Below are 23276 nucleotides of genomic sequence, written 5' to 3'. Positions count from 1 at the left end.
ATCCCAGCACTCAGGGCAAAAGCAAACAGATCTCTGTGAGTTTGAGGCCAGCCTGGTCTACAGAGCAAGTTCCAGGATGGCCAGGGCTATACAGAGAAGCTGTTTCACAAACAAACTAACAAAAAAAAAAATAAAGAGAAAAGAAGGAAGAAAAGAAAATGGAAAAAAGACTGATTCCTCACTCTGGCTGACTCCACTCTGGTCCTGTTCTACCTCTGAGAGCAGCCGTGGGTCCTCTCACCACCTCTACAGCCATGATTCCACCTCCCAATCCACTCCACTCAGTCCAGCTTCCCTGCCTGCAAACTGAGAGGGTGTGCTAGGTCCTAGGCTTCCAGAAGTCTCTCCAGACCGCTTTGGCAAACCGTGGGGGTGGAGAGAGACGCACTTTGCCTTAAAAAGAAGTCCTCATTTTGTAGACATTTCTGTGAAAGTACATGTGCCGGGGATCTGTGTAAACTGTCTGTCACTCAAGGTAAGACTTGCACTGTGTCCTGAGCCCCGCTCCCCTGTCCACTCATCCTCTCTAGGCACTCTGACCTTCTTGTGATTTTGCAAACCTGAAGAGCTCTTTAGCGGGTTCCGGAGCGGGCCACTCTCTCCTGAGACCTGTTCATCCAGGTCCAACCCAAATGTAGTCGCCATGCAGCCCTCACAGTTCCCAGGAGTGCACCATCCCTTTCCATCCTAGCGATAGCCACCAGCTGCTGGGGAGGTTTGGCTAATCATGGAGCACCTGTACTCCAGTGGGTCCGTGAGTTCTTGCACCTAATGACATAGTCGCCCTCTTAGACTATGTATAGATGGCTGAAACAGGAAGTGGGAGGTGGGAGCATAGTGGTTAGGAGTTGGCAGGATACTAGGAACAGGAAGTCCACTTCTACATAGAAGTACACACTGGAATGTTGGAGCAAAGACAGAATTGGCTAATGACACATATCCTTGTAATGAAGAAAAGAAAGATCGGGAGAGATGGCTTAGGGGTGAAAAGTACTTGCTGCTCTTGTAGAGAACAGGGGTCTGGTTCCCAGCACCCATACGGTGACTCACAAGCATCCATAATCTCATTTTCGGGGGATCTGATGATGCCCTCTTCTTCCCACCTCAGTTACTGTACGCATGTGGTGCACATACATACATACATGAAGACAAAATGTACATCTAGGATAAAAAAAAATAAATCTCGGCTAGGTGGTGATCTCATTGCTCACCTTTAATCCCAGCACTCAGGGGGCAGAGACAGGCAGATCTCTGAGTTCAAGGTCAGCCTGGTCTACACAGCAAGTTCTAGGAGAGCCAGAGTGGTTACACAGAGAAAACATGTCTCAAAAAAAAAAAAAACCAGAAATAAATAAATAAACCAACCAACAAATAAATAAGAAAGTGAGAGATGAATGAATGCCTCTCAATTTTTTTTATCTCATTCATTCCTTCCAGAAAGGGTCCATGAACCCAGGGAGCCTGTCTGTCTTGTCGCTGTCATGTTTCCGTCACACTGATATTAGCAAAACTGAACGTAGAGCTTCATGCATGCAAGTGCCACACTACTGTGTTGTTTACTGTTCTCTCTCTTGTTCTCTTGTCCTTGCCTTCTTTATAAAATCATGTTTACGTATTTATACGTATATGTATACACTCATTCTTGTGCCATAGTGCTCAGAAGTTGGTCTCTCCTTCTGTGTCAGTCCTGTAAATCAAATTCAGGCCATTGGGCTTGTCGGCAAACATCTTTGCCCACTGACACAGGTTTCACTAATTTTCCCAGGCTGGTTTTGAACACGTGATCCTCCTGCCAAAGTTGGACTGTGAAAGCTACCGAGTCTGAGTCATCATTATCTTTTGCCCTGGTGTCTGACATAAACTATGAGCATGTGGTGTCAAGCTCTGCTCTGTCCCCAACACCTAAAACTCAAGCATAGGCCCCGCAGTGGTGGCACACACCTTTAATCCCAGCTCTCAGGAGGCAGAGTCAGGTGGATCTCTGAGTTCGAGGCCAGAGCGAGTTCCAAGATAGGCTCCAAAGCTACACAGAGAAACCCTGTCTTGAAAAACAAAAAATAAACAACAACAATAATAATAACCTGAAGTGTGGGCTATGCAAATGTTTGCCAAATCATGGAGTCAAGGGACAGAGAGGGCTTGATAAAGCCCATGTGATGGAGCCCATCAGGAAGACAGCTGTATTTTAACAGAGTTAAAGTTAGTCACTCAGTGCATCAAAGGAAACAGCACAAAACAAACTGTGGTAAGTCTTGCCAAAGGAAAAGCTGGGGTTTGGGGATGAGTAGAATTGAGAAGTTGAAAGGAAGCAATGCTGGTTGGGCCTCAGCAAACCCAGCTCTTTGAAAGGAGTTAGCATCTGGCTTGGGCTAAAACTTGGACTCATGATTCTGTTTCCTTGGACACACAGTTAAGATAAATATAGATTGTTGTGCTCAAAAAACACTTTTCTGAAGCTTTGCACCTGGGTCGGGAATCTAGGCTGTTTCTCTGTGGGATCTGGCTCCAACATGCTAAAAAGAGGCTGTTCTGACCTCAAGACTGATTTCAAACAGCAAAATTTTTCGACACGTTTGAAAGCAAAGGGCTCTCAGCGCCTCCTGTGTTTTTGACATGAATGGTTTTCTCTTTTCTTTCTTTGGTAGGACTGGAAGTTGAACTCAGAGCTGTGCTGACTCTACAAGCCCCCTTCCACCAAGCTATGCCCCAGCCCCACCAAAGGCTTGACAGATTCACAGTTGCTGGGAAGCCCATGCCGCCTCAAGCATCTACAAGTAAAAGCCTCCTAGGCAAAGGCCAATGACCTCGCCTCCTTGTGGCCCTGGCTCCCCTGAGCCCCATATCACAGTCAATGTGTGTTGTGTAACCGTCCTGGCAAGAGTGAAAAGAGACATCTGTGTCCCTTCCTTTGGCTATCAGAGTAGGGAAGCAATGCTCCCCAAGGAACTGCAGTTTCCCTGGGAGCCTCTTGCGAGAAGGAGTGAGCCTGGTGCCTCAGAAGGAGACTTCACACGAGTCTGCCAGCTTCCCAGACCACCGTGCAGAGAGACTGGAGCTGAGACAAGCATGGGCAGGGCCACCTCAACAAGAACTGCTTAGTTTTCATACCTCTAAACCTCCTACCAGCTCCCAGCAGATGGACTTGGTGGGGAGATCACTGGCCTCTTGTACCCTTCCTTTGTTCATCCTCCAGATGTGACCACATCAAATAAACCTTTCCCTGCTTTCTGTTCTTACCTACTTGTCTCTTTTACTGATGTGCTGGGGACAGATGATAAGCCTAGTTCCAGGATCTAGGTTCGTACCCTGAAAACTTTGTTGACATTTAGGACTTTGAGGCAAGTTACAAGCCCTGCTGGTGGGATCCAGCATCTGTGTCCCGCTATGGGGGTTCACGGAGGGTGGGCTGTCTTCCTTTGTGAATAGATGCTCATGCCCATTGAATCAAATTATTGACAAGAGTTCTAAATAGACATGAACAGGGCCATCAAAGGAGCAGCAGCTGTGGAAGAGAAGAAGCAAAGGGGGTGTCTTAGGGATTTATTGCTCTGAAGAGACACTATGACCATAGCAGGCATCTCTTTTTGCTTGTTTGTTTGTTTGTGAGACAGGGTTTCTCTGTGTAGCCTCAGCAGTCCTGGAACTCACTTTGTAGACCATGTTGGCCTCGAACTCACAGAGATCCGCCTGCCTCTGCCTCCTGAGTGCTGGGATTAAAGGCCTGTGCCACCACTGCCCAACTATAGCAGGCAACGCTTATAAAGGAAAAGATGTAACTGGTGCCGCTTTGCAGTTCAGAGGTGTGGTCTGTTATCATCATGGCGGCGTGCCAGCAGGCATGGTGCCAGAGAAGGAGCTGGGGGTTCTACATCTTGATCTGCAGGCAGCAGGGCATGAACTGTCACTCTGGGCATGACTTGAGCACATATGAGACCTTAGAGCACCCTTTTACAGTGACACACTTCCTCCAACAAGATCACACCTCCTAATAGTGCCACTTCCTATGGGCCAAGCATTCAAAACACTGGAGGGGCAATACCTATTCAAACCACAGGGGGCGATTAAAAAAATACAAATCTCTTTCCTAAAGTAAAGGGCTCAAAAATCTGGGGTGGTGAGGAGGGTAATCCTGTCTTAGCTACTCTTCTATTATTGTGAAGAGACGCTATGACCAAGGCAACTTATAAAAGGAAACATTTAATTGGGGGGCTGGCTTACAAGTTTTAAAGAATTAGTCCATGATCATCATGGTGGGAAGCGGTTGAGCTACAGACTCTAAAAGATTTGAATTGTTGAGACTGGGAGACCGAAGACCAAGAAGACATGGTTGTTGATCAAGTCTTTACCGGACTTCCTGACTCGCTGCTGCCAGTGTATGGTGAGAAGTGGGTCTTAGCAGTTCTCAGCCCCCTTGAGGCTGGGTGAGGTCGCTGGGGCCACTGCTGAGTCTGAGGCACCAAATGTCTCCCTAGCCTTTATTTGGAAGTCGTTTGGAGCTGTTATTCAAGGGTTTTCCCCTGACCCAGTGGGCAGAAGGGGGTCAGCTTTGGCAACTCCCGTGGATTCATGCTGCCAAGCACTGAGATTTGACTCAGTAAGACTGATTAATGGCACCCCAGCCTGCTTCAGAACTTCCTCAGGCCTCCCTGCCCCAACGGGTCCTCAGCTTCACCCTGCCCTGACCCTGCCTCCTTCTGACTCAGGCCTTTGCCAAAACCATTTTTGAATTTTTTTCCTTTAAAGAGCTGAAAGAGAGTTTTATGGGGGAGGCATGATATCCCAGGGATGACTCTAGAAGAAAAATGTGGGGCCATTTGTAATATGTGGGGGCAGCGCATGGGAAGAGGAGAGAAGGGGGAATGTTGAGAAATATTGTTGACACAGTCATCTTGGAGAAGAATTAGGTCACTGGCAGAGCTGACAAATGCCCTCCCACCCGGGAGCTGCAGTTCTAGGAATATACCCTGGGGAGTTCGCACACATGTGCACCTGGAGACGGGTCCAAGGATGTCCACCAAAGCCCCATTTGTGACCACAGAAAGCTGGCCCTGCTCGAAATGTCTATCAGTGAGTGGGGGAGGAAAAATAACTGGTGTTGCTGGATAAGGCGTTCACTCAGACCCGTAGTCTGGAGGCCACAATGCAGCGAGTGACACTCAACACGTGACAGCGAGGAAGCAAGCTGAATGGGCTTTAAAAACTTACTTATGCTGGGCGGTGGGTCGCTTACCTTTAATCCTAGCACTTGGAGGGCAGAGGCAAGCGGATCTCTGGGAGTTCAAGGCCAAACTGGTCTACAGAGTGAGTTTCAGGACAGCCAGGGCTGTTTCATAGAGAGTCCTATCTCTAAAAACCATCCAAAAGAAAAAAAGTCAACCATCTATGTGTTGTTGTTGCTGTTTGTATCTTTGTGTCTATGGTTGTTTGGTTTTGAGACAGTCTGACCACGTAACCCAGACTGGCTTTAAACTCCTGATCCTCTTTGCCTCCCAAGCAGTTTGATTATAAGCCTGGACCACTATACCCAATCTGTGCATTTTTAAAAATCAAAATTGGTGCTGGGAGAGATGTTCAGTTGAAGTGTTTGGCATCCGTGCATGAGGTCCTGAGTTCAATCCCAGCACCCACATAAGAAGCTGAGCATGGTAGCATACACTCTGATCCCAGCACGGAGAAGACAGAGGTAGGCAGATCTCTGAGGCTCACTGGCTAGCCAGCTTAGCCCGACTGAGGAGCTCTGGGTTCCAAGTGAGAGACCCTGCCTCAAAGAACAAGGTACAACCAGCGAGATGGCTCAGCCGGTTAAGGCACTTGCTGACAAGCCTGTTGTCCTGCGTTCAATTCCTCGAACCCACAGATTGGAAGTCAAAAACCCAATTTTGAGGATTGTTCTCTGACTTCCACATGTGTGCTATGGCACTGCACTCACATGCATACAGACAGACATATATATATATATATATATATATATATATATATATATGCAACAACAACAAAAAGCAGGTGGTTAGTAACTGAAGAAGATCGACTTCTGACCCCGTCACAAACACACACACACACACACACACACGCACACAAAAGAGAGGAAAAAAGATAAGAAAAACCCAAAACTATATAATAAACTGTTTGTGGATATTTATATATGTGATAAAAATCCAGCACCATGGAGAAGGTGAGCTCCAAGCCCCTCTGTCAATCCATGCATCCATGACAGACAGTGTCCAGCACCACAGTGGCTGGGACAGCTATTTCTTGATTGTGTCTATATGAATCCATGGGGTTGACAGAGAGCTGTTCGATGCCTTCTCCCTCTGGGACTAGGTTGATCAGCAGCCACTAGCTACCACAGCAGAGGGAAGGAGAGCCTAGCAGGTCGCCCATCTCTCTCAGCTTCACTGAAGTCAAGGAAAAATATGTGGCCAAAGTCCTTTAAGGATCAGGCAAAAGTTTTTCTGTTATGCACCCCAAATGAGAAGCAGCAACTGGGGCGATTTTTGACAACCCAACCCAAATAATGATGACCTCTAGGAAAAATAAAGAGTAGTGTGGGTTCTCTGCCTTAATTAAGTGTATTGCGCACATGCGCTCTCTCTCTCTCTCTCTCTCTCTCTCTCTCTGTGTGTGTGTGTTTCGCTCTGTGTTTCTCTCTCTCTCTCTCTCTCTCTCTCTCTCTCTCTCTCTCTCTCTCTCTCTCTCTCTCTCTCTCTCTCTCTCTCTCTGAGGTGTGTTTGTGTGCTTTCTATATGAGTGCAATCGTGTGTATGCCATGGAACAGATGACAACCTCAGATGTCAGCCTCATTTTGTTTGCTTGAAACAAGAGTCTCACTGTGTAGTCCTGGCTGCCCTGGAACTTGCTAAGTAGATCAGGTTGGCCTTCAGCTCACAGAGATCTGCAAAGCCTCTGTTGTGGTTTGAAAGAGAAATGTTCTTAAGCACTTGAACACTTGGTGTCCAGTTGGTGTCGCTGTTTGGGGAGACTTTGGCGATGAGTGGCCTTGTGCTGGAGGAAGTGTGTCACTCAGAGCAGGCTTTGAGAACTGAAGGCCTCGCAGTTTGCTCTCTACTTCCTGCCTACAGTTCAAGATGTGAGCTCTCAGCTGGCTCTTCTAGCCTCTATGGCTGCAGCCATGCCTCCCTGACAAGATGGTGGTGTGGTGGACTCTAATCCCTCTGAGACTGGAACCCCAAATAAGCTCTTCCTGTTCTAAGTTGCCTCAATTGTGGTGTCTGTCCCAACAGTAGAAAAGTAATTAATCTATTCTGCTTCCCAGGAACTGGGATTACAGGCATGGGCCGGCATGCCCGGCTTCCTCCTTGTTTTGAAGCAGGGTCTCTCTTGCTTACTGCTGCATCTGCCAGCTCAGCTGTCCCCAGAGCTTGTTGTGATCTCCTGTCCTGGACTCTAACCATCAGGTAGGTATGCTGGGATGGGAAACATGCACACTGTCATGTCCTGCTAGTATATGGGTTCTGGGGATCTGAATCCAGGCTTGCACGATGCTTTACCCACAGGGCAACTCCACAGACCTGGAATTACCACTTGTATTACTTTTACCTACTACATATATGGGTGCTTTGCCTGCACGTATGTCTGTGTACCACATGCATGCCTAGTGCCCACAGAGACCAGAAGAGGGCATCAGACCCCCAGGAACTAGAGTAATGGGGGAGGGGATTGTGAGCTGCCATGTGGGACCTGGGAAATGAACCTGAGTCTTCTGGAAAGAGCAGTCAGTGCTCTTAACCACTTTTCTTTTTTTTTAAGTATAAAGCAGGACTAGGGATGTAGCTCAGTGGTAGAGTGCTGACCTAGCATGCTCAAGAGCCTGGGTTTCATCCCCAGCACGGCAAACACAGAATGAAGCAATTGTTAGTTTTCAACCCTGGGACTACGTATCTAGAGGAAGATAAACAGTAAGAGTAGGAATTCCTGCGTGTGTTCCTTCAGGGTCACACTTTTCTCCTAGTGTTGAGGAGAAGCACAAACCACCCCGCTGTTTTCCTGTTGTTCTTATCTGCAAAGCAGGCATCTTCCAAACTTCCAGAACCTGCTGAGTGACAGCCTGGTGTGGAGCCCTGGGTGGGTCTTCCCCCTCTCGCTGCAGCCAGCATTCTCCTGAAGGGGCCTGTCCCACCTGTGTGTGCCTAGCTAGGAACCTGACACAAGGCAAGTCTCTAGCCAGTGTCACAAGTGACCCTGAAAAGAGCCATTTCAGGATAGAACTGTGTGTCTTCTTCACTCTCTGGCCCTTCCACAGACAGAAAATACTTGGTCTTTTCTTTTCTCCCACGATTTTCGGCAAAACCAGATTTTCTGCAGATTTTCTGCCTCGAAAAGCTTCCAATTTCTGCGTGACTGTCCACTACCACTGACTATATTCTCAGCCCTATGTGTGACCACTAAGGTGACAAATTATTTGGGTTTCCTGAAAGTTCCTCAATTCTGCATCTGACGTCCTACGCCCTAGCATGGCTGGTCACCCCACAGTGACCAGCTCCCTCCTCTCTGAAACTCAGTCTTTTTTCAACCTCACCTAAGGGGCTGGGTCTGGCCCCCATCTCTTGCATTTCAGACCTAAGATTTCACACATGGGTCAGAAGGCAAGTGTTATGTCAATGAAGGCAGCAAGAATCAACTTGGAACTTTCAAAAGGATCTTTATTCTCGAGAGGACCTGGGGTCAGCACTGCCAGAAAAGTCTTGGCTCTAGTTGTTTGCTATTGTCTGTTTAAAAAAAAAAAAAAAAGCAGAAGGTTGGACAAGGACAGAATAATTTAGTTAAGAGTGCAAACTTTGGGCCTGGAGGGAACTGAGCTCAAGTGGGAATGGCCTAGTCTTCTCACTTATTTGCTGTGTGTCCCCGGGAGAGTGACTTGATCACTCTGAGGCATAGTTTCCTCTTCTCCGTAGAAGAAGAGGTAATAGTAGAAATTGCCTCTCGGGTGTTCTTTTTTTGTCTGTTTTGTTTTTCGAGACAGGGGTTTCTCTGTATAACAGCCCTGGCTGTCCTGGAACTGGCTTTGTAGACCAGACTGGCCTGGAACCCACAGAGATCCTCCTGCCTCTGCCTCCCAAGTGTTGAGATTAAAGGTGTACACCACCGTACTCCCAGCCTCACGGGTAGTCTTAATTGAGCTTTTAGCTAAGGGTTTTAGCACAGTGAACGTATAAATCACAGCCAGGACCACCATCAGGATGAGCAGTCATTGTCTTGGACCACCTGTGTCCAGATGGTGAGCTGTGCACCCTCACTGAGCCCAAGTACCTTCATCACGGTCCTCACCACCTTTCCCCCCTACTGTCTGTTTTCTCATCCTCCCACCACCAGGTGGCCCATGGTTGGATGTAACTCCCTGTCCTCCGTGGCTAGGAAGGACCTGGGCCACGGGTACACGTCTCAATATCTGTTAGATTCTGGAAGCTCATCCAAATAAAACGTCCCCCAAGTTCTCCATAATGTCCCTGGAGGTTCCTCCCTGCCTCCATGAGCTTCAGGCCCTCCTTGGGGTCCCCCACAGGTTTCGGGCTCCTCTGTTGCCTCACCTCCTCGATCCAGTCATTGAAGGCTGAGACACGGGTGAACACCGTGGGCTTCTTCAAGGTGTTGCAGCCCAAGCCGGAAACGAAGCTGGTCACACCATGGACCTGCCAGGTGCCATTCTCAGTAGGACAGTTGAGAGGTCCTCCAGAGTCGCCCTGCAATGACCAGAAAGGTGGAGACTCAGCTGTGTCTGAAGGACAAGGAGTGGGCTCTGAGCTTCAGGGACATCAAGAAACATTCACATAGCAGGCAGTGGTCCACACACCTTTAATCCCAACACTTGGGAGGCAGAGGCAGGTGGATCTCTGTGAGTTCGAGGCCAACCTGGTCTTCAGAGTGAGTACTAGGACAGCCAGGGCTACACAGAGATAGCCTGTCTCAAAAACCAAAAAAAAAAAAAACCCAAACAACCCCCCCCCCCCCCACCAAAAAAAAAAACCCAGCAGCAACAAAAGTAGTGACTGGCAGAGGCAGGTAGAGGCAAGTAATTGTCATGAGTTAGAGACCAGCCTAGCCTCCATAGTAAGCTCAGGTCAGTCAAGGCTACGTTGTAAAAAATGACAGAAAGGACCAGGACTCCTGTCAAACCAGGTGGGAGCGAGGCTAGAATCCAAATTCCTGCTGCCACCTCTGAACTAAGCTGAGTCCCTTTTCATCACACCAGGCCTGGAGATTGCATGAAGCAAACCGGTGAGGTCTGCCCACCTTGGGGCAGATGGTGGAGGGACTTCAGTGACCTCCACACATGCCCTTCCTCCAGACAGGTGCCAACTCACATTGCAGCCAGACTGGATATCTCCTCCAGCGCACACCATGGTCTTCTTCACGGAGAAACCCCACCAGTCCCACTTGGAGCAGTGTGCATAGTCCACCACAGGCAGCAGGGCCTCCTGCAGCTTGTCGGGGAGAGGCCCGTTGGCTGGGGAGACAGAGAACACTGCCTGAGACACCTGGGAGTGGCAGAGTGGGAGCCTTCGAAGGCTCCATTAGCCTGATAGGAACCATGGGGTCTAGCTTGCTCTGTGTCCTATGGCATCCTCAGTACTGGGCACACAGTGGACACCCCCAAAATATTCTACTGAACCTATTTGTGTTTGGGAGAATCAGGGAGGAAGTAGGAGCCAGAGAGGAATACTGGGCAGCACAAAGATGGCTCCCTCTGTGACCTTCTGTCCTACTAGTCCTAGACACTTGTTCTCTGTGGTCAGGTAGAAAGGTCAGCACGTACTGTAAAGACGGCCCCAGCCACTAATGTAGCAGGGTGCTCCGTTGGGGAGGATTTCACCAGCAGGAGGAAGGCAGGCAGGCTGGACTTTGTCTCCCAGCTTGGCGCTTCTTGAGAGCTTGATCAGGGCGATGTCATTGCTGGGGGGACATGGGAGTCACATGAAACCTGATCCTCCTGATGGACCCCTTCATAGTATGTACCTCCTTTGCTCCTTGGCTTTTGAATCTGATAATTGATTGATTTTTGTGGTGCTGGGTTCGAACTTAGGGTCTTATACATTCTAGGCAAGTGGTATACCACCAACCTACACCCCAACCCTTCCTAAGTCCATTTGTTTTATTTTGCTTTGTTTTTAAGATGGAGATCTCACTGTGTAACCCCGGCTAGCCTATGTAGACTGGGCTGGCCCATAACTCACGGAGATCCACCCATGTCAGTGGATGAGATTAAAGGTGCATGCTACCACACCAAATCCACCTCACAGTCATTTTAGCCCCGCTAACTCTTGTTGTCTGTGCTCCCCATGACCCAGCTATGTCACCTAGAAGGTTCAGGGACACAGTTGCCCTCCTACCCTAGTGCTTCCCAGTACGGTGATCTAGGTTAGTGTCTGAGAGCCCACATTTCTGACAGGTCCCCAGGGGATGCTGCTGCCGCCCCCTGAGTACCACACTGTAAATACACCACACTCTATGCTGTTGCCCCCCGAGTACCACACTATAAGTACACCACACTCAATGCTGCCGCTGCCCTGAGTACCACACTGTAAGTACACCACACCCAATGCTGCCGCTGCCCGAGTACCACACTGTAAATACACCACACTCCATGCTGCCGCCACCCCCCCCCCAGTACCACACTATAAGTACACCACACTCCATCTTGACCGTCTAGCTGCCACTCAAGTCATTTCAATGGAGTCTGATGTAGCTCTCTGCTCATTCAGGGATTCTAGCCAAGGTGGGCTAGAGTCTTAACCCGCCACTCCTTTGTTACTGTCATTGCAGCTACCCACAGTGTGTGCCCCCTGGGCTCAGGCAGCTGTCTCTAGGAGTGAGCTCTCACTTGGCTTGGTGTCTTGCAGTCTAGGGCCCCCATCTCCCGACCTGAGACTTCACTTACCCGCAGGCCACACAGTTGGGGTTCCACTTGGGGTGCACAAAGAGGTCCTTAGGGTTAATGGGGATCACCTGCTCTGGGCCCTCTTCCTCAGATCGGTCATACTCGCCCAGTACCACCTGGTAGGTAAGGGAACTCCTGCAGAGGAGTGAAAGTCAGTTTGAGCCTATAGCCAACCTCGTCCCCCTCCTCTTGTCCTGGCTGCAGGGACAGTGGCTGGGGCAGAGACAGGGGGTCGAACTCACGAGATGCAGTGGCCTGCAGTCATAACCCAGTTAGCGTTAATGAGGGTGCCGCCGCAGGTGTGGTGGTAGCTCCCGCCCTTCTCATACTGAAGGGAGATCTGGTGGCCAAAAAGAAAGAAGCGTGAGTGACCTGGACCCAATACCATGGGATCCAATACCAGTGGTTTTGTGAGTTGTGCACTGTACAAATATAGAAGGTGCTATTCACACAGGGGAAAAAATGGCGTCGTCTGAAACGTGTAGTGTACCACCTACACAACTCCCCATGGGACTCGGCTGCTTTTCCATTAGGATCACATTTTGATTTGCCGAAGCCTCCCCACCACAGGCTTTATGATGTTTCTGGGGTCCACAATACTCTGACTTCTGGGGCATCCATAAACCTTGTGTTTCCTGAAGGCTCCCCAAGACCCTCTGTCCCATCAGACCTCCCAGTCTCCCAAACCTTAGATCTTTCAAGGACTCTTGGGTCTGCCTCACCTTGAGTCTTATGCCTTTTCTTTTCTATACATTCTCACTTTCAAAAGCTCCCTCTATAGCTGGGCATGGTGGTCTCTACCTGTGATTCCAGCGTCTGCGCAGTAGTGGCAGAACAATCAATGGTTGGAGCCTAGCTAAGGTTATGTGAGACGGTCTCAAAAAAATACACAAAAGAGGGTGGGGCCAGAGAAGTAACTCTGTGTGTAGAGTACTTGCCTAGTATGCACGAAGCCCTGCCTTCCAACCCCAGACATGCATAAATGGGTTGTGGTGGCACATGCTTAACCCCACCACTCAGGAGGTGGAAACAGAATCAGGAGGCCAAGAGCATCCTTGGCTGTGTATTGAGTTTGAGGACAGCCTGGGCTACATGAAACCCTGTATCAAAAACAAAGAACAATAAATCTCCTTAACCAGAAATGAACTGACTATGACCCATGAGTCTGATCTGCTTAGGCCTAATCTATACATAAAGATTCCTGTCTCCTCCTCACACTTATCCCTTGTGTGCTATCTGTGATGTTTTTACACTCTGACGGCCACAGTAAGTCACTGTTGTCACCAGCGTATGGCCAGGAAAAACTACAGGATTCATGCCCTGGTCCTTCACAGGATAAGCTGTGACCCTCTCTGTCCTCACCATTTTTAATGATGCAAATGTTCTTTGTTTGTTTGTTTGTTTTTCAAGACAGAGTTTCTCTGTGTAGCCCTGGCTGTCCTGGAATTCACTTTGTAGACCAGGCTGGCCTCGTACTCAGAGATCCGCCTGCCTCTGCCTCCTGAGTGCTGGGATTAAAGCATGTGCCACCACTGCCCGGCCAATGCAAAGGTTCTCTATCTTCTGCAGCATGCTGGCCTCAGCCTCATGTGGCTGTTGAGCCCTAGAAATGAAGGTACACTGAGGAACTAGATTTTGTAGCTGTCTAATTTGTATTAATTGCGGGGTTTTAAAAAAATGTTTACTTAAACCTGGCGGTGGTGGCCCATGCCTTTAATCCCAGCACTTAGGAGGCAGAGGCAGGTGGATCTCTGTGAGTTGGAGGCCAGCCTGGTCTACAAGAGCTAGTTCCAGGACAGGTTACAAAGCTACAGAGAAACCCTATGTTGAAACCCCCCCACAAAGAAAATGTTTGCTTATGTGCATGTGTGTATCTCTGGTTGTTTATTTTTGTTTTTCGAGACAGGGTTTCTCTGTGTAGCACTCCTGGCTGTCCTGGAACTCACTTTGTAGACTAGGCTGGCCTTGAATTCAGTGAGATCCGCCTGCCTCCTCCTCCTGAGTGCTAGGATTAAAGGTATACACCGCTGCCACCCGGCTACATGTATGTATCTCTGTATGAGTGTATGTCATGTGAGTTCTGGTACCCTCAGAGGCCAGAAGGCGTTGGGCCCCCTAGTGATGGTGTTACAGGCAGTTGTAAGCTGCCTGATTAAGGATTGAACTCAGGTCCTCTAGAACATCAGCAAGCAATCTTCACCATTGAACTCTCTCACCAGACCCTGTTTTTTTGTTGTTGTTGTTTGTTGTTGCTGTTTGTTTTTTGTTTTTTGAGACGGGGTCTCATATAACCCAGGCTGGCCTCAAACTTGCTATGTAGCTGAGGCTGGCCTTGAATGCCTGATCATTTGCTTTAGTGAGTGCTAGAATTTTAGACACATAACCACTATGTCTGCCTTAATTTATATTCAACTTAAATAGCCACACATGGCTCGTGACTGTTGTTAGGGAGTCTAGCCCTCTGAGCTCTTCCCATGATGAAGGTCCTAACCCTTCTGCTGCTCTCAGCCCTCTGGCCCCTTTTGGAGAACTCCGGGAGTTTAGAAACAAAGTCTCCCCTCTAAACACAGCTCCTGCAATTCCACTGCTATTTAGCCAACCCCTTAAACATCACCCTTTCCCCAGATCCCACTTTCAAATTGCAACTGTCCCAGTCAAGATTACAGATGGAGCAGTCACAAGCTCCAAGAAATGCTTTTGTCCGAGGGTTTCAGGGCCTTTGAAGTTAAAGTGGGGCACAGAGAGGAAACGGTGGGGTCAAGGCTGGCTGCCATGTCATCAGAGCCCACGGTGGAGGCGGGGGCAGCTGGTAGGGTTCTTACCTGCCAAGGCCAGCTGTAAGGAACAGCGTCCTCCCCATTGACAACTCGGCCGGAGGGGTTGAAGGAACGCTGGCCACAGCCTGAGGCTAGAGGGGACAGAAGAGAAGCCAGTCAGCCAGAAGTGTCCTCCAAAGAAAAGGGGGTTCAAGTATGGTGGCGTCCACCTTTAATCCCATCACTTGGGAGGCAGAGGCAAGCGGAATTCTGTGAGTTCGAAGCCAGCCTGGTTTACACAGTGAGTCCCAGGTCAGCCAGGGCTAAGTAGAGTCTAAAAACGAAAGAGGAGGAGGAGTAAACAAGAGAAGGGATGGGCTTTGTGACCGCAGGTGAACCCCTTCCCCTCTCTGGATTTCAGCAGCCATGCATGAACTAGCATTTATGCACTTAGACTGTGCCAGGGCTTTCCGAGTGGGGGGGAGGGCAGGGCCTCCTTTCGCTCAAGGGCTGAAGACTTAGCACTGTTCCTGGTACCCAGGGAGCCCTCAAACTTGAGAACCAAAAGGCTGGGTGTAGTGGGTGTGATCCCAGCATTGAGAATCTGAGTCCAGAGGCTCAGCCACAGGTTTGAGGTCAGCCTTAAAATCACTAACAGAATGGTTTATTTTTTAACCATAAAACAAAACGGGACTGGCAAGATAGCTCAGCGAGAAAATGTGCTTACTACCCAGGCTAATGACCTACGTTTGATTCCTGGGACCCCTCAAAAGAGACCTGATTCCTCTGGTCTCCACATGAGCGCCATAGTATACATGCGCTCCCCAATAAATAACTAATGAAATGAAAAAAATTAAAAAGTAAAAAGCCCCAACTAAAAGTGGCACACTAGCACATGCCTGTAATCCTTGTTCTTGGGAGACTGAGACAGGAGGATTACCAGGACTACAAGGAAAGGCAGGCTGAACTATAACAACATGAGACTTTCTAAAAAAGAGGAAGAAGAAGAAGAAGAAGAAGAAGAAGAAGAAGAAGAAGAAGAAGAAGGAGAAGGAGAAGGAGAAGGAGAAGGAGAAGGAGAAGGAGAAGGAGAAGAAGAAGAAGAAGAAGAAGAAGAAGAAGAAGAAGAAGAAGAAGAAGAAGAAGGGAAGAAAGAAGAAGAAAAGAGGGGAGTGGAGGTGACTTGAGGCTGCCTGGGTATGCGGTGCAACTTTGGCCACTTGCTCTGGATGAGCTACTTCCTCTCCCCGCTGGCTCCACACTGTGATGAGCTACATGAGGTGCATCCCACCTGACAGATAGCAAGCCCTCAGTAAATGCCGACTGTCACCATTGTAGTGACAAGGGAAGTTCTGTGGACCCGTTTAACAGAAGGAAAATTCCAGCTCAGTCCGACAAGCCACAGAGCCCAGACCTTAAACCAGGAGGCTGTCCATTGTTCCCTCAAGGAGTCTTCCTCTTTGGGTTCCCAGTCTTCTTTCCCACTGGTTCATCCACAGCTTGTCCCCACCCCCTACTTGGTCCCCTACGGAACCAAGCTGAAGCTCCTACAATCTCATCCCAGTTAAGCTGAGACCCTTTCCTGTAGAAGCAGGTATGGGGTGTCACCCAGGGGGAGCAGAGGGGGACAAGGGCACAAGCTGGGGGCTTACCAAGGGCCACAAGCAGGAAGGCACTCAGCAACTGGAGCATGGTGAGCTTTGGGGTTAGAAAGAAGGTGGAGCCGGGGCTCTAATATAGTGCGGGAGGCAGGTGGAGGGGGGCGGGTCAGGCCCCATTCCCATAACAGGTGGCAGAACACCAGCTTTTCCAGGGCCCAAGGCCACATGCCAGCCACTGCAGATTAAGGAATGGGAACTGATGGAAGGACCCTACTGCACAGGTGGTATCGAACGGCCAGCTGATAACACAGGGATAGACAAATGGATTCTATCAGAGGGGCCAGCCTCTCCCAGGGAAGGCCAGAGCCTGGCAGCTGAGCAGGCCTGGGTTCAGATCCTGACCTGTAACCCTGAATGTTTGATTTAACTACTGTGAGTCTCAGATTTCTGGTCTCTAACATGGGATTGATAGTCATACCTACCTCAATAAAAGGCTGCTTTTTGAGTACTTTAATATATTAGGTGCTTTCTAGGGCTGCGAGCTCAAACAGCAATGGTCCCAGTCTGCCTAGAGCCTGTCTGGTGGTGTTGCAGAGATGAACCTACAAAAATTTTGAGAAGTTGTATCCACTAGTGAGAGCAGGCTCTGTCGGAAAATGAAACCTAGGTGCTTGGAAAGAGAGGAAGTAGCTCATTTGCCTGGGAGGTGGGACAAAGTGACATTTTGACTAAGGAGGCAATATGAGACTGAGTCCTGAAGCCAGCCATGGAAGGGAAGTGCTCAGCTTAGGCTTGGCTTGCCTAAGGAAAGGAGGGCCAGGGAAGCTGGAGCTTCTAGGCAAAGTAGAGCTGGTTGAGGTGTCGTGGTCTGGGACCCCAGCTATGCCGAGGCTGAGGCAGGAGGTTTATGAGTTGGAAGTCAACTAGGGCTGCATAACAAGCCCCTGTCTCAAAGAAAAAAACAAAAGAGGGCTGGAGGTGCAGCCCAGTGGGGTGAGTCCCTTCCTTTCATCCGGGTGAGGAAGAGGGGGAGCAGGAAGCAGGGAGGGGAGGAGCCGAGGAGAGTAGAAAGAGGAGGAGAGAAGGAAGAAAGGAAGGAAAAGAAGAGGAGGAAGAGAAGGATAAAAGAGGAAGAAGAGGATTGGTAAGATGGCTCAGCTGTTAAAGGTGTCCATCAAGCCTGACAACCTACTTGATACCCAGGACCCATATGGTAGAAGGAGAAAGCCAACTTCTGTACGTTGTCGTCTGACGTCCACACATGTGCTGTGACTCATGCAGCCACCCCTCCCATCTCCCACATAGGCAACAATGGTGTAATTAAAAGCTCTAGAAAATAGGAGCGTGGTGAGGATGCTGCCAAAGAAGCTGAAGAGACTGATGCCAGGCATCTTCCTCCAGCACTCTGTACTTCATCTGCACTTTGTCCTGCTGAGCCCAGAGCTTGTGGTCTGGCTGGTTTAGACCCCTTTCTCCGCCTTCTGAGTGCTAGGATTGCAGGGAGGCCAGCAGGACTGCCTGCCATTCATGCATTTGCCTCACACTGTGCCTGCTCTCTGTAACCGTCTCCCTGCTGCTGTTTCCTTCCGCAACAGCCCTGCCCCCAGATGATGGAGACAGAATCCAGAGCCTCCTGAATGTGAAATAGCAGAGCCACCACCAAGCCACACACCAGCACAGGGCCAGCATTTTTTGTTTGTTTTTGTTTTTCAAGACTGGGTTTCTCTGTATAGGCCTGACTGTTCTAGAACTAGCTCTGTAGACCAGACTGGCCTCGAACTATCTCTGACTTCTAAGTGTCAGCCCATTTCTTTTTCTTTTCTTTTCTTTTCTTTTCTTTTCTTTGCTTCCCTTTCCTTTCCTTTTCTTTTCTTTTCTTTTCTTTTCTTTCCTTCCTTCCTTCCTTCCTTCCTTCCTTCCTTCCTTGTTTTGTTTTGTTTTGTTTTGTTTTGTTTTGTTTTGTTTTGTTTTTGGAGACAGGGTTTCTCTGTGTAGTTCTGGCTACCCTGGAACTCACTCCCTAGACCAGGCTGGCCTCAAACTTGGAGATCTGCCTGCCTCTGCTTCCCAAGGGCTGAGGTTAAAGGCGTGTGCCACCACTACCTGGCTTAGGGCCAGCATTCTATAAGGGTTCCATAACATGTGTGAATAAGGCAAGTTCTCATCACCCCTCCTTAGCACACATCAGGCTCAGCATATCTGAAGTCCTCCTCTGGCTCCTATAAGTAGAAGTCAAGGGAGGGCAACACGTAGCTGCTCTACGTGGACCCTTGATGGGAGAAGGTCTCCTGTGCAGCCAGGAGGGTTTTCTTTAAGTTTCCGGTGCCTCCTGTCTATTGTGCCCACAGTGATGCCTGCCGCTCCAGTATCCTGGGCTGTTGATCAGCTTGTGTACATAACAGAAACAGCTGTGAAAATCCTTCAAACTGGGATAAAAATAGCTGTGCCCTCCCTACTTCCTGTGGGCCGTATTTGCTCAGCTTGGAAGCTCAGAGCTTTTCCCCAGACCCTGCACTGGTGAAGGGGGCGGGGGTGGGGGGGGCAAAGAGACGGGCCCGGGGGAGGGAGGAGGGGGGAGGGAGGGGCGGGGTGGTTCCTATGGCAGAGGACTGGAAACAGACCTCTGCGTCCAACAGCTATCTGACAGATGGGACAGAAGCCCAGGGAAAAGCTGAGACTCAATCAAGGTCTCTGCGTGTTCCTAGCCAGCTAGAAGCTAGCTCAAGGACGCAAGAGTTGAAACCCTCCCCCTGGCCCTTATCCACAGGGCCTTGAACTACTATGCTGCTCAAGGTGCGTGACTCCAGGGCAGTGGGTCTCCAGAGATGGCCTCTGTGAGGTCAACTATTCATTCCCACTTAGACCAAGTGGGCATTCTTCTCAAAGGCTTGGGAAAGACACTGTTAGCTGTGCTACTGACAAAACCTCAGATATCCTGGTGTTAGCAATAGCAGCATTCCTTAAGGTGAACTCCTCCGAGCCCCAAAGAGGAATCTGCCCAAGGAGAACAGAGGGGGACAATCCGTGCCAGGCCTCAGGCCAAAGTAAAATGAGCCCTCTCTTGAGTGGGATTGGCAGACTGGGTGCTGGAGAGTGAGTTAAGAACCAGGATCTGGGGCCGGCCTGGACCTTGCATGTCTGTGATTCCAGCACTGGGGATGGTGAGGCAGGAGGGTTACCACGAGTTTGAGGATGGCTTAGAACTACAACATAGCGAGTTCCAGGTCAGCCTAAATGAGACCTGCGTTTGGAGGAAGTGGGATGAGAAGGGGAGAGAGCTGAAGGTATGATTTAACTAGAATGCTTGCCGAGTATCTTTCCTAGCATGCATGAAGACCTGGTTTCAGTGCCCAGCAGCACATGGTAGCTCATGTCTGTACTGCCAGTAAGATCAGGAGTTCAAGGTCCTCCTCAGCTGCAAAGAAAGTTCCAACCTGAGCCGGGCAGTGGTAACGCACGCCTTTAATCTCAGCACTTGGGAGGCAGAGGCAGGCAGATCTCTGTGAGTTTGAGGCCAGCCTGGTCTATAGGAGCTAGTTCCAGGAGAGGCTCCAAAGCTACAGAGAAACCCTGTCTTGAGAAAACAAAACAAACAAACAAACAAACAAACAAACAAAAAACCAAACTAGGTTTGTTTTTGAAAGTTTTGATGGTCTGAACATGATGGAATACACTTTTAATCCCAGCACTTGGAAGGCAGAGGCGTGATGGATCTGTGAGTTCGAGGCCAGCCTGGTCTACCTGAGTTCCAACCCAACCAAGGCTACTTAGTGAAACATTGTCTGAAACAAAAAAGCTCCAATGGGATTGTGAAATAGGACAAAATTCAAACCATTTTTCCTGCAGCATTTCTCAGAGCGTTTGCTGTGCTGTGCTCACTTGTGGGTCACATATTTGGGGGGGGGGTTGTGCCCCGGAGCCTACTGTATTTTATTGCTCTTAGTTTTTCAGCTACCAATCCCACCCCTCCCAGAGGGGCAGCCAGGCTGCGGAGGGGTGGTGGTGGTGGTGGTGACGGTGGTGGTGGTGGTGACAGTGGTGGTGACGGTGGTAGTGGTGGTGGTGGTGGTGGAGGTGGTGGTGGAGGTGGTGGTGGTGGTGGTGGTGGTGGTGGTGGTGGTGGTGGTGGTGACGGTGGTGGTGGTGACGGTGGTAGTGGTGGTGGTGGTGGTGGAGGTGGTGGTGGTGGAGGTGGTGGTGGTGGTGACGGTGGTGGTGGTGGTGGTGGTGGTGGAGGTGGTGGTGGTGGAGGTGGTGGTGGTGGTGACGGTGGTGGTGGTGGTGGTGGTGGTGGTGGTGGTGGTAAGGACGCCTAAGATTGAGCAAACGCCCATCTGTGGCTTCTAGAGCTGGGAGTTGCACAGGTGGCCCTTGTCCCAAGGAAGGCCTTGCCTCAGTGGGAACTGGAAAGGGTTGTTGGGCGATGGAACAGCCTTTTTCCACAGTGTATGCCATGCCTTCTGGAGAGCTGGCAGAGTTAGGGTGGAGGTGGAGGTCCACTCAGCTCCTTCGGAAAGTGTACACTCCACAGATGTTTGCCAGGCTCATGATAGGTGCCAGGGTGCTCCCGATCACCCGGATGGTTCTGTGAAGAAGGAAGACGGGGGGGGGGCACACTCCTCAACCCCTATGGCCCTCCCAGCTTCTCCACAAAGGCCCTGGCTCCACTTACAACAGTGGTTCCTAATGTGTGGATCACATATCACATGTTTACATTACAATTCATAACAATAATAAAATTACAGTTATGAAGTAGCAAAAAATAATTTTATGGTTGGGGGTTACCACCACATGAATTGCTTTTTTTTTTTTTGTTTTTTTGTTTTTCGAGACAGGGTTTCCCTATAGTTTCTAGAGCCTGTCCTGGAGCTAGCTCTTGTAGACCAGGTTGGCCTCGAACTCAGAGATCTGCCTGCTTCTGCCTCCCGAGTGCTGGGATTAAAGGCGTGCGCCACCACCGCCCGGCCCACCACATGAATTGTATTAAAGGGTCGCAGCATCAGGAAGGTTGAGAACTGCTGCCCTACTACCTTCTTTCTAGGTCATCATCTCTTAGCTCCACAAACTCCCACCTCCCTTTGCCCCTTCATCCTAGGATGGCACAGGTTCCTCTCCTATGAACCTCAGGAGACTTCACGGCCCCTTGTCCGTTTTTCCAACATGTGCCTCCTTTGATTAAGCCTTCCAAGAAATCCTCGGTTAATATTAGCATTTGTTCCCTTCAAGGCCTTGGCTTGATGCAGATTTGGTTGAATGAAGCAGAGACCCAGAATAACAGAAAATGAGAGAGAGGGCCAGTGAGATGATTTAGCAGAAGGGACTTGGCGTAAGCCTGGCAATCTGAGTGGATCCCTGGAACCTCCATGTCTTGGGTTTCTCTTGCTGTGATTAAACCCCATGACCACAGAGCAACTAGGGAAGGGTCTATTTCATCTCATCTTCTAGTCCATCATTGGAAGAAGTCATGGCAGGCACTCAAAGCAGGAGCCTGGAGGCAGGAGCTCTGCAGAAGCCATGGTGGAGGGATACTTTTTTTATGGCTTACTCAGCCTGCTTTCTTATACCTTCCAGGACCACCAGATAGGGGTGTTACTGCCCCCAAGAGCTGAACCCTCCCACGTCAATCATTAAGCAAGACAATATCCCACAAATTTACCTATCAATAGGTCAGTCTTAGAGGGGCATTTTCTCAATTGTGGGGTCCTCTTGGCAAATGACTCTAGCTCATGTCAAGTTGATTTAAAAAAACTGCTCAACACAACCCCACAAAGTTGCCCTCTGATTTCTGCACATATGCTAATGTGCACACACACACACACACACACACACACACACACACACACACACACACAAATAAATTAGACATTTTAAGAGAAGGGAAGCCAGACATGGTAGCGCATACCTGTAATCTGAGTACGTGGGAGGTAGAGGCAGGAGGATCAGAGTTCAGGTTTTCCTCAGCTACATAGTGGGTTCACTGTCAACACAGGATGCATGAGACCCTGGCAATAGCAACAACGGAACAGCAATAACAATAATGTCTTCCCTCCAATACCAACACTTGCTTCACTGTGGCATGCTTGTGCAATCTCAAGGGTCTGACTAGGGGCAACAAGGGAACCCAGGAAAGACAGGCAGCACAGAAAAACAGCCAGGGATAGATGTCTGTCTGGGCCCTCAGATGGGGAAACCTCGACACCCTGGGAGCTCAGTTTGTTTATTATATAGATTTGAAGGCAGAGGCAGGGTTATTGCATACAGCTGAAAAAGGAGGCAGAGTCATTACACGCAGATGAACAAGGAGGCGGGGTTTATGGCATATAGCTGGTCAAGAAGACAGGTTTAGCAGTCTCTGGAGGGGGCAATCCCTCCATAGGAGCAGTCTCTTTAGGGGGCAGTCAGGCAGTAAACTTCCAGGGGGTAGCGATGGTAGACATTCTCTACACTAAACTACTAACATCCACACTCAGAGCAGAAGGGAAAGCTTTGTCATTTTCCCATGGGTCTGAGGCTAGGGTCCTTGATATGTCCGATTCATGTCAATAGCATATACTCAGGACTTCACACACTCAGGACTTCCTCTGCCCCCCCCCCCCATACTGTCTGCCTGTTTCGTGCCCCTCTAGCCCCAGGGGTGTCTTCACCAGTAAAGCACGTGTTGTGGGGTCAAGCTGTGTGCTCCAGAGTTCCTTGCTGAAGTCCCAACCCCTGTCCCAAGTTAGAAGCCAAGGGGCTTGTTGGGTAGTAACATAGCCCATTCCTGAGGTGATGAACTAAGAAACGGGACTGGGGTTATGGCTCAGTTGGTTGAATGCCGGTTCAACATACATGGGGCACTGGACCTGATCCCAGCACGGTATACAACTGTGTGACGGCTCACACTTGTAACTCCACACTTGGAAAGCAGAGGAAGGAAAATCAGGAACTCAAGGACATTCTCAGCTATGTGGTGAATTTGAGGCCAGCCTGGGCCACATAAGACCCTGTCTCAAAAAATAATATTAAAAATTTTAAAAGGGAAGAAGA

General features: G+C 49.5%; 1 protein-coding gene across 1 annotated transcript; it reads right to left on the bottom strand.

Annotated features, from left to right (window-relative positions):
* Positions 1 to 8708: 8708 nt before the first annotated feature.
* Positions 8709 to 16341, bottom strand: LOC119817658 (chymotrypsin-like elastase family member 3B). Its single transcript, XM_038335001.1, has 8 exons — positions 16302 to 16341; positions 14716 to 14801; positions 12136 to 12233; positions 11894 to 12028; positions 10772 to 10908; positions 10320 to 10462; positions 9546 to 9698; positions 8709 to 8726 (listed from the first exon to the last, which is right to left on the bottom strand). Exons 1-8 carry the CDS (start codon positions 16339 to 16341, stop codon positions 8709 to 8711), a joined length of 810 nt encoding a protein of 269 aa, XP_038190929.1.
* Positions 16342 to 23276: the final 6935 nt, after the last annotated feature.

Source organism: Arvicola amphibius, chromosome 6 (assembly GCF_903992535.2).
Source record: "Arvicola amphibius chromosome 6, mArvAmp1.2, whole genome shotgun sequence".
Lineage (NCBI taxonomy): Eukaryota > Metazoa > Chordata > Mammalia > Rodentia > Cricetidae > Arvicola > Arvicola amphibius.
Note: the sequence above shows the minus strand (reverse complement) of the source record. Positions and strands in the feature narration are given on the sequence as shown.

Excerpts from the sequence above, each read along its gene's own strand:
- LOC119817658 (XM_038335001.1), bottom strand. The coding sequence starts at position 16,341 with ATGCTCCAGTTGCTGAGTGCCTTCCTGCTTGTGGCCCTTG. Across the intron at positions 14,802-16,301 it reads CTTCCTGCTTGTGGCCCTTG|CCTCAGGCTGTGGCCAGCGT; the intron begins GTAAGCCCCCAG and ends TGTCCCCTCTAG. Across the intron at positions 12,029-12,135 it reads ACTGCAGGCCACTGCATCTC|GAGTTCCCTTACCTACCAGG; the intron begins GTGAGTTCGACC and ends ACTCCTCTGCAG.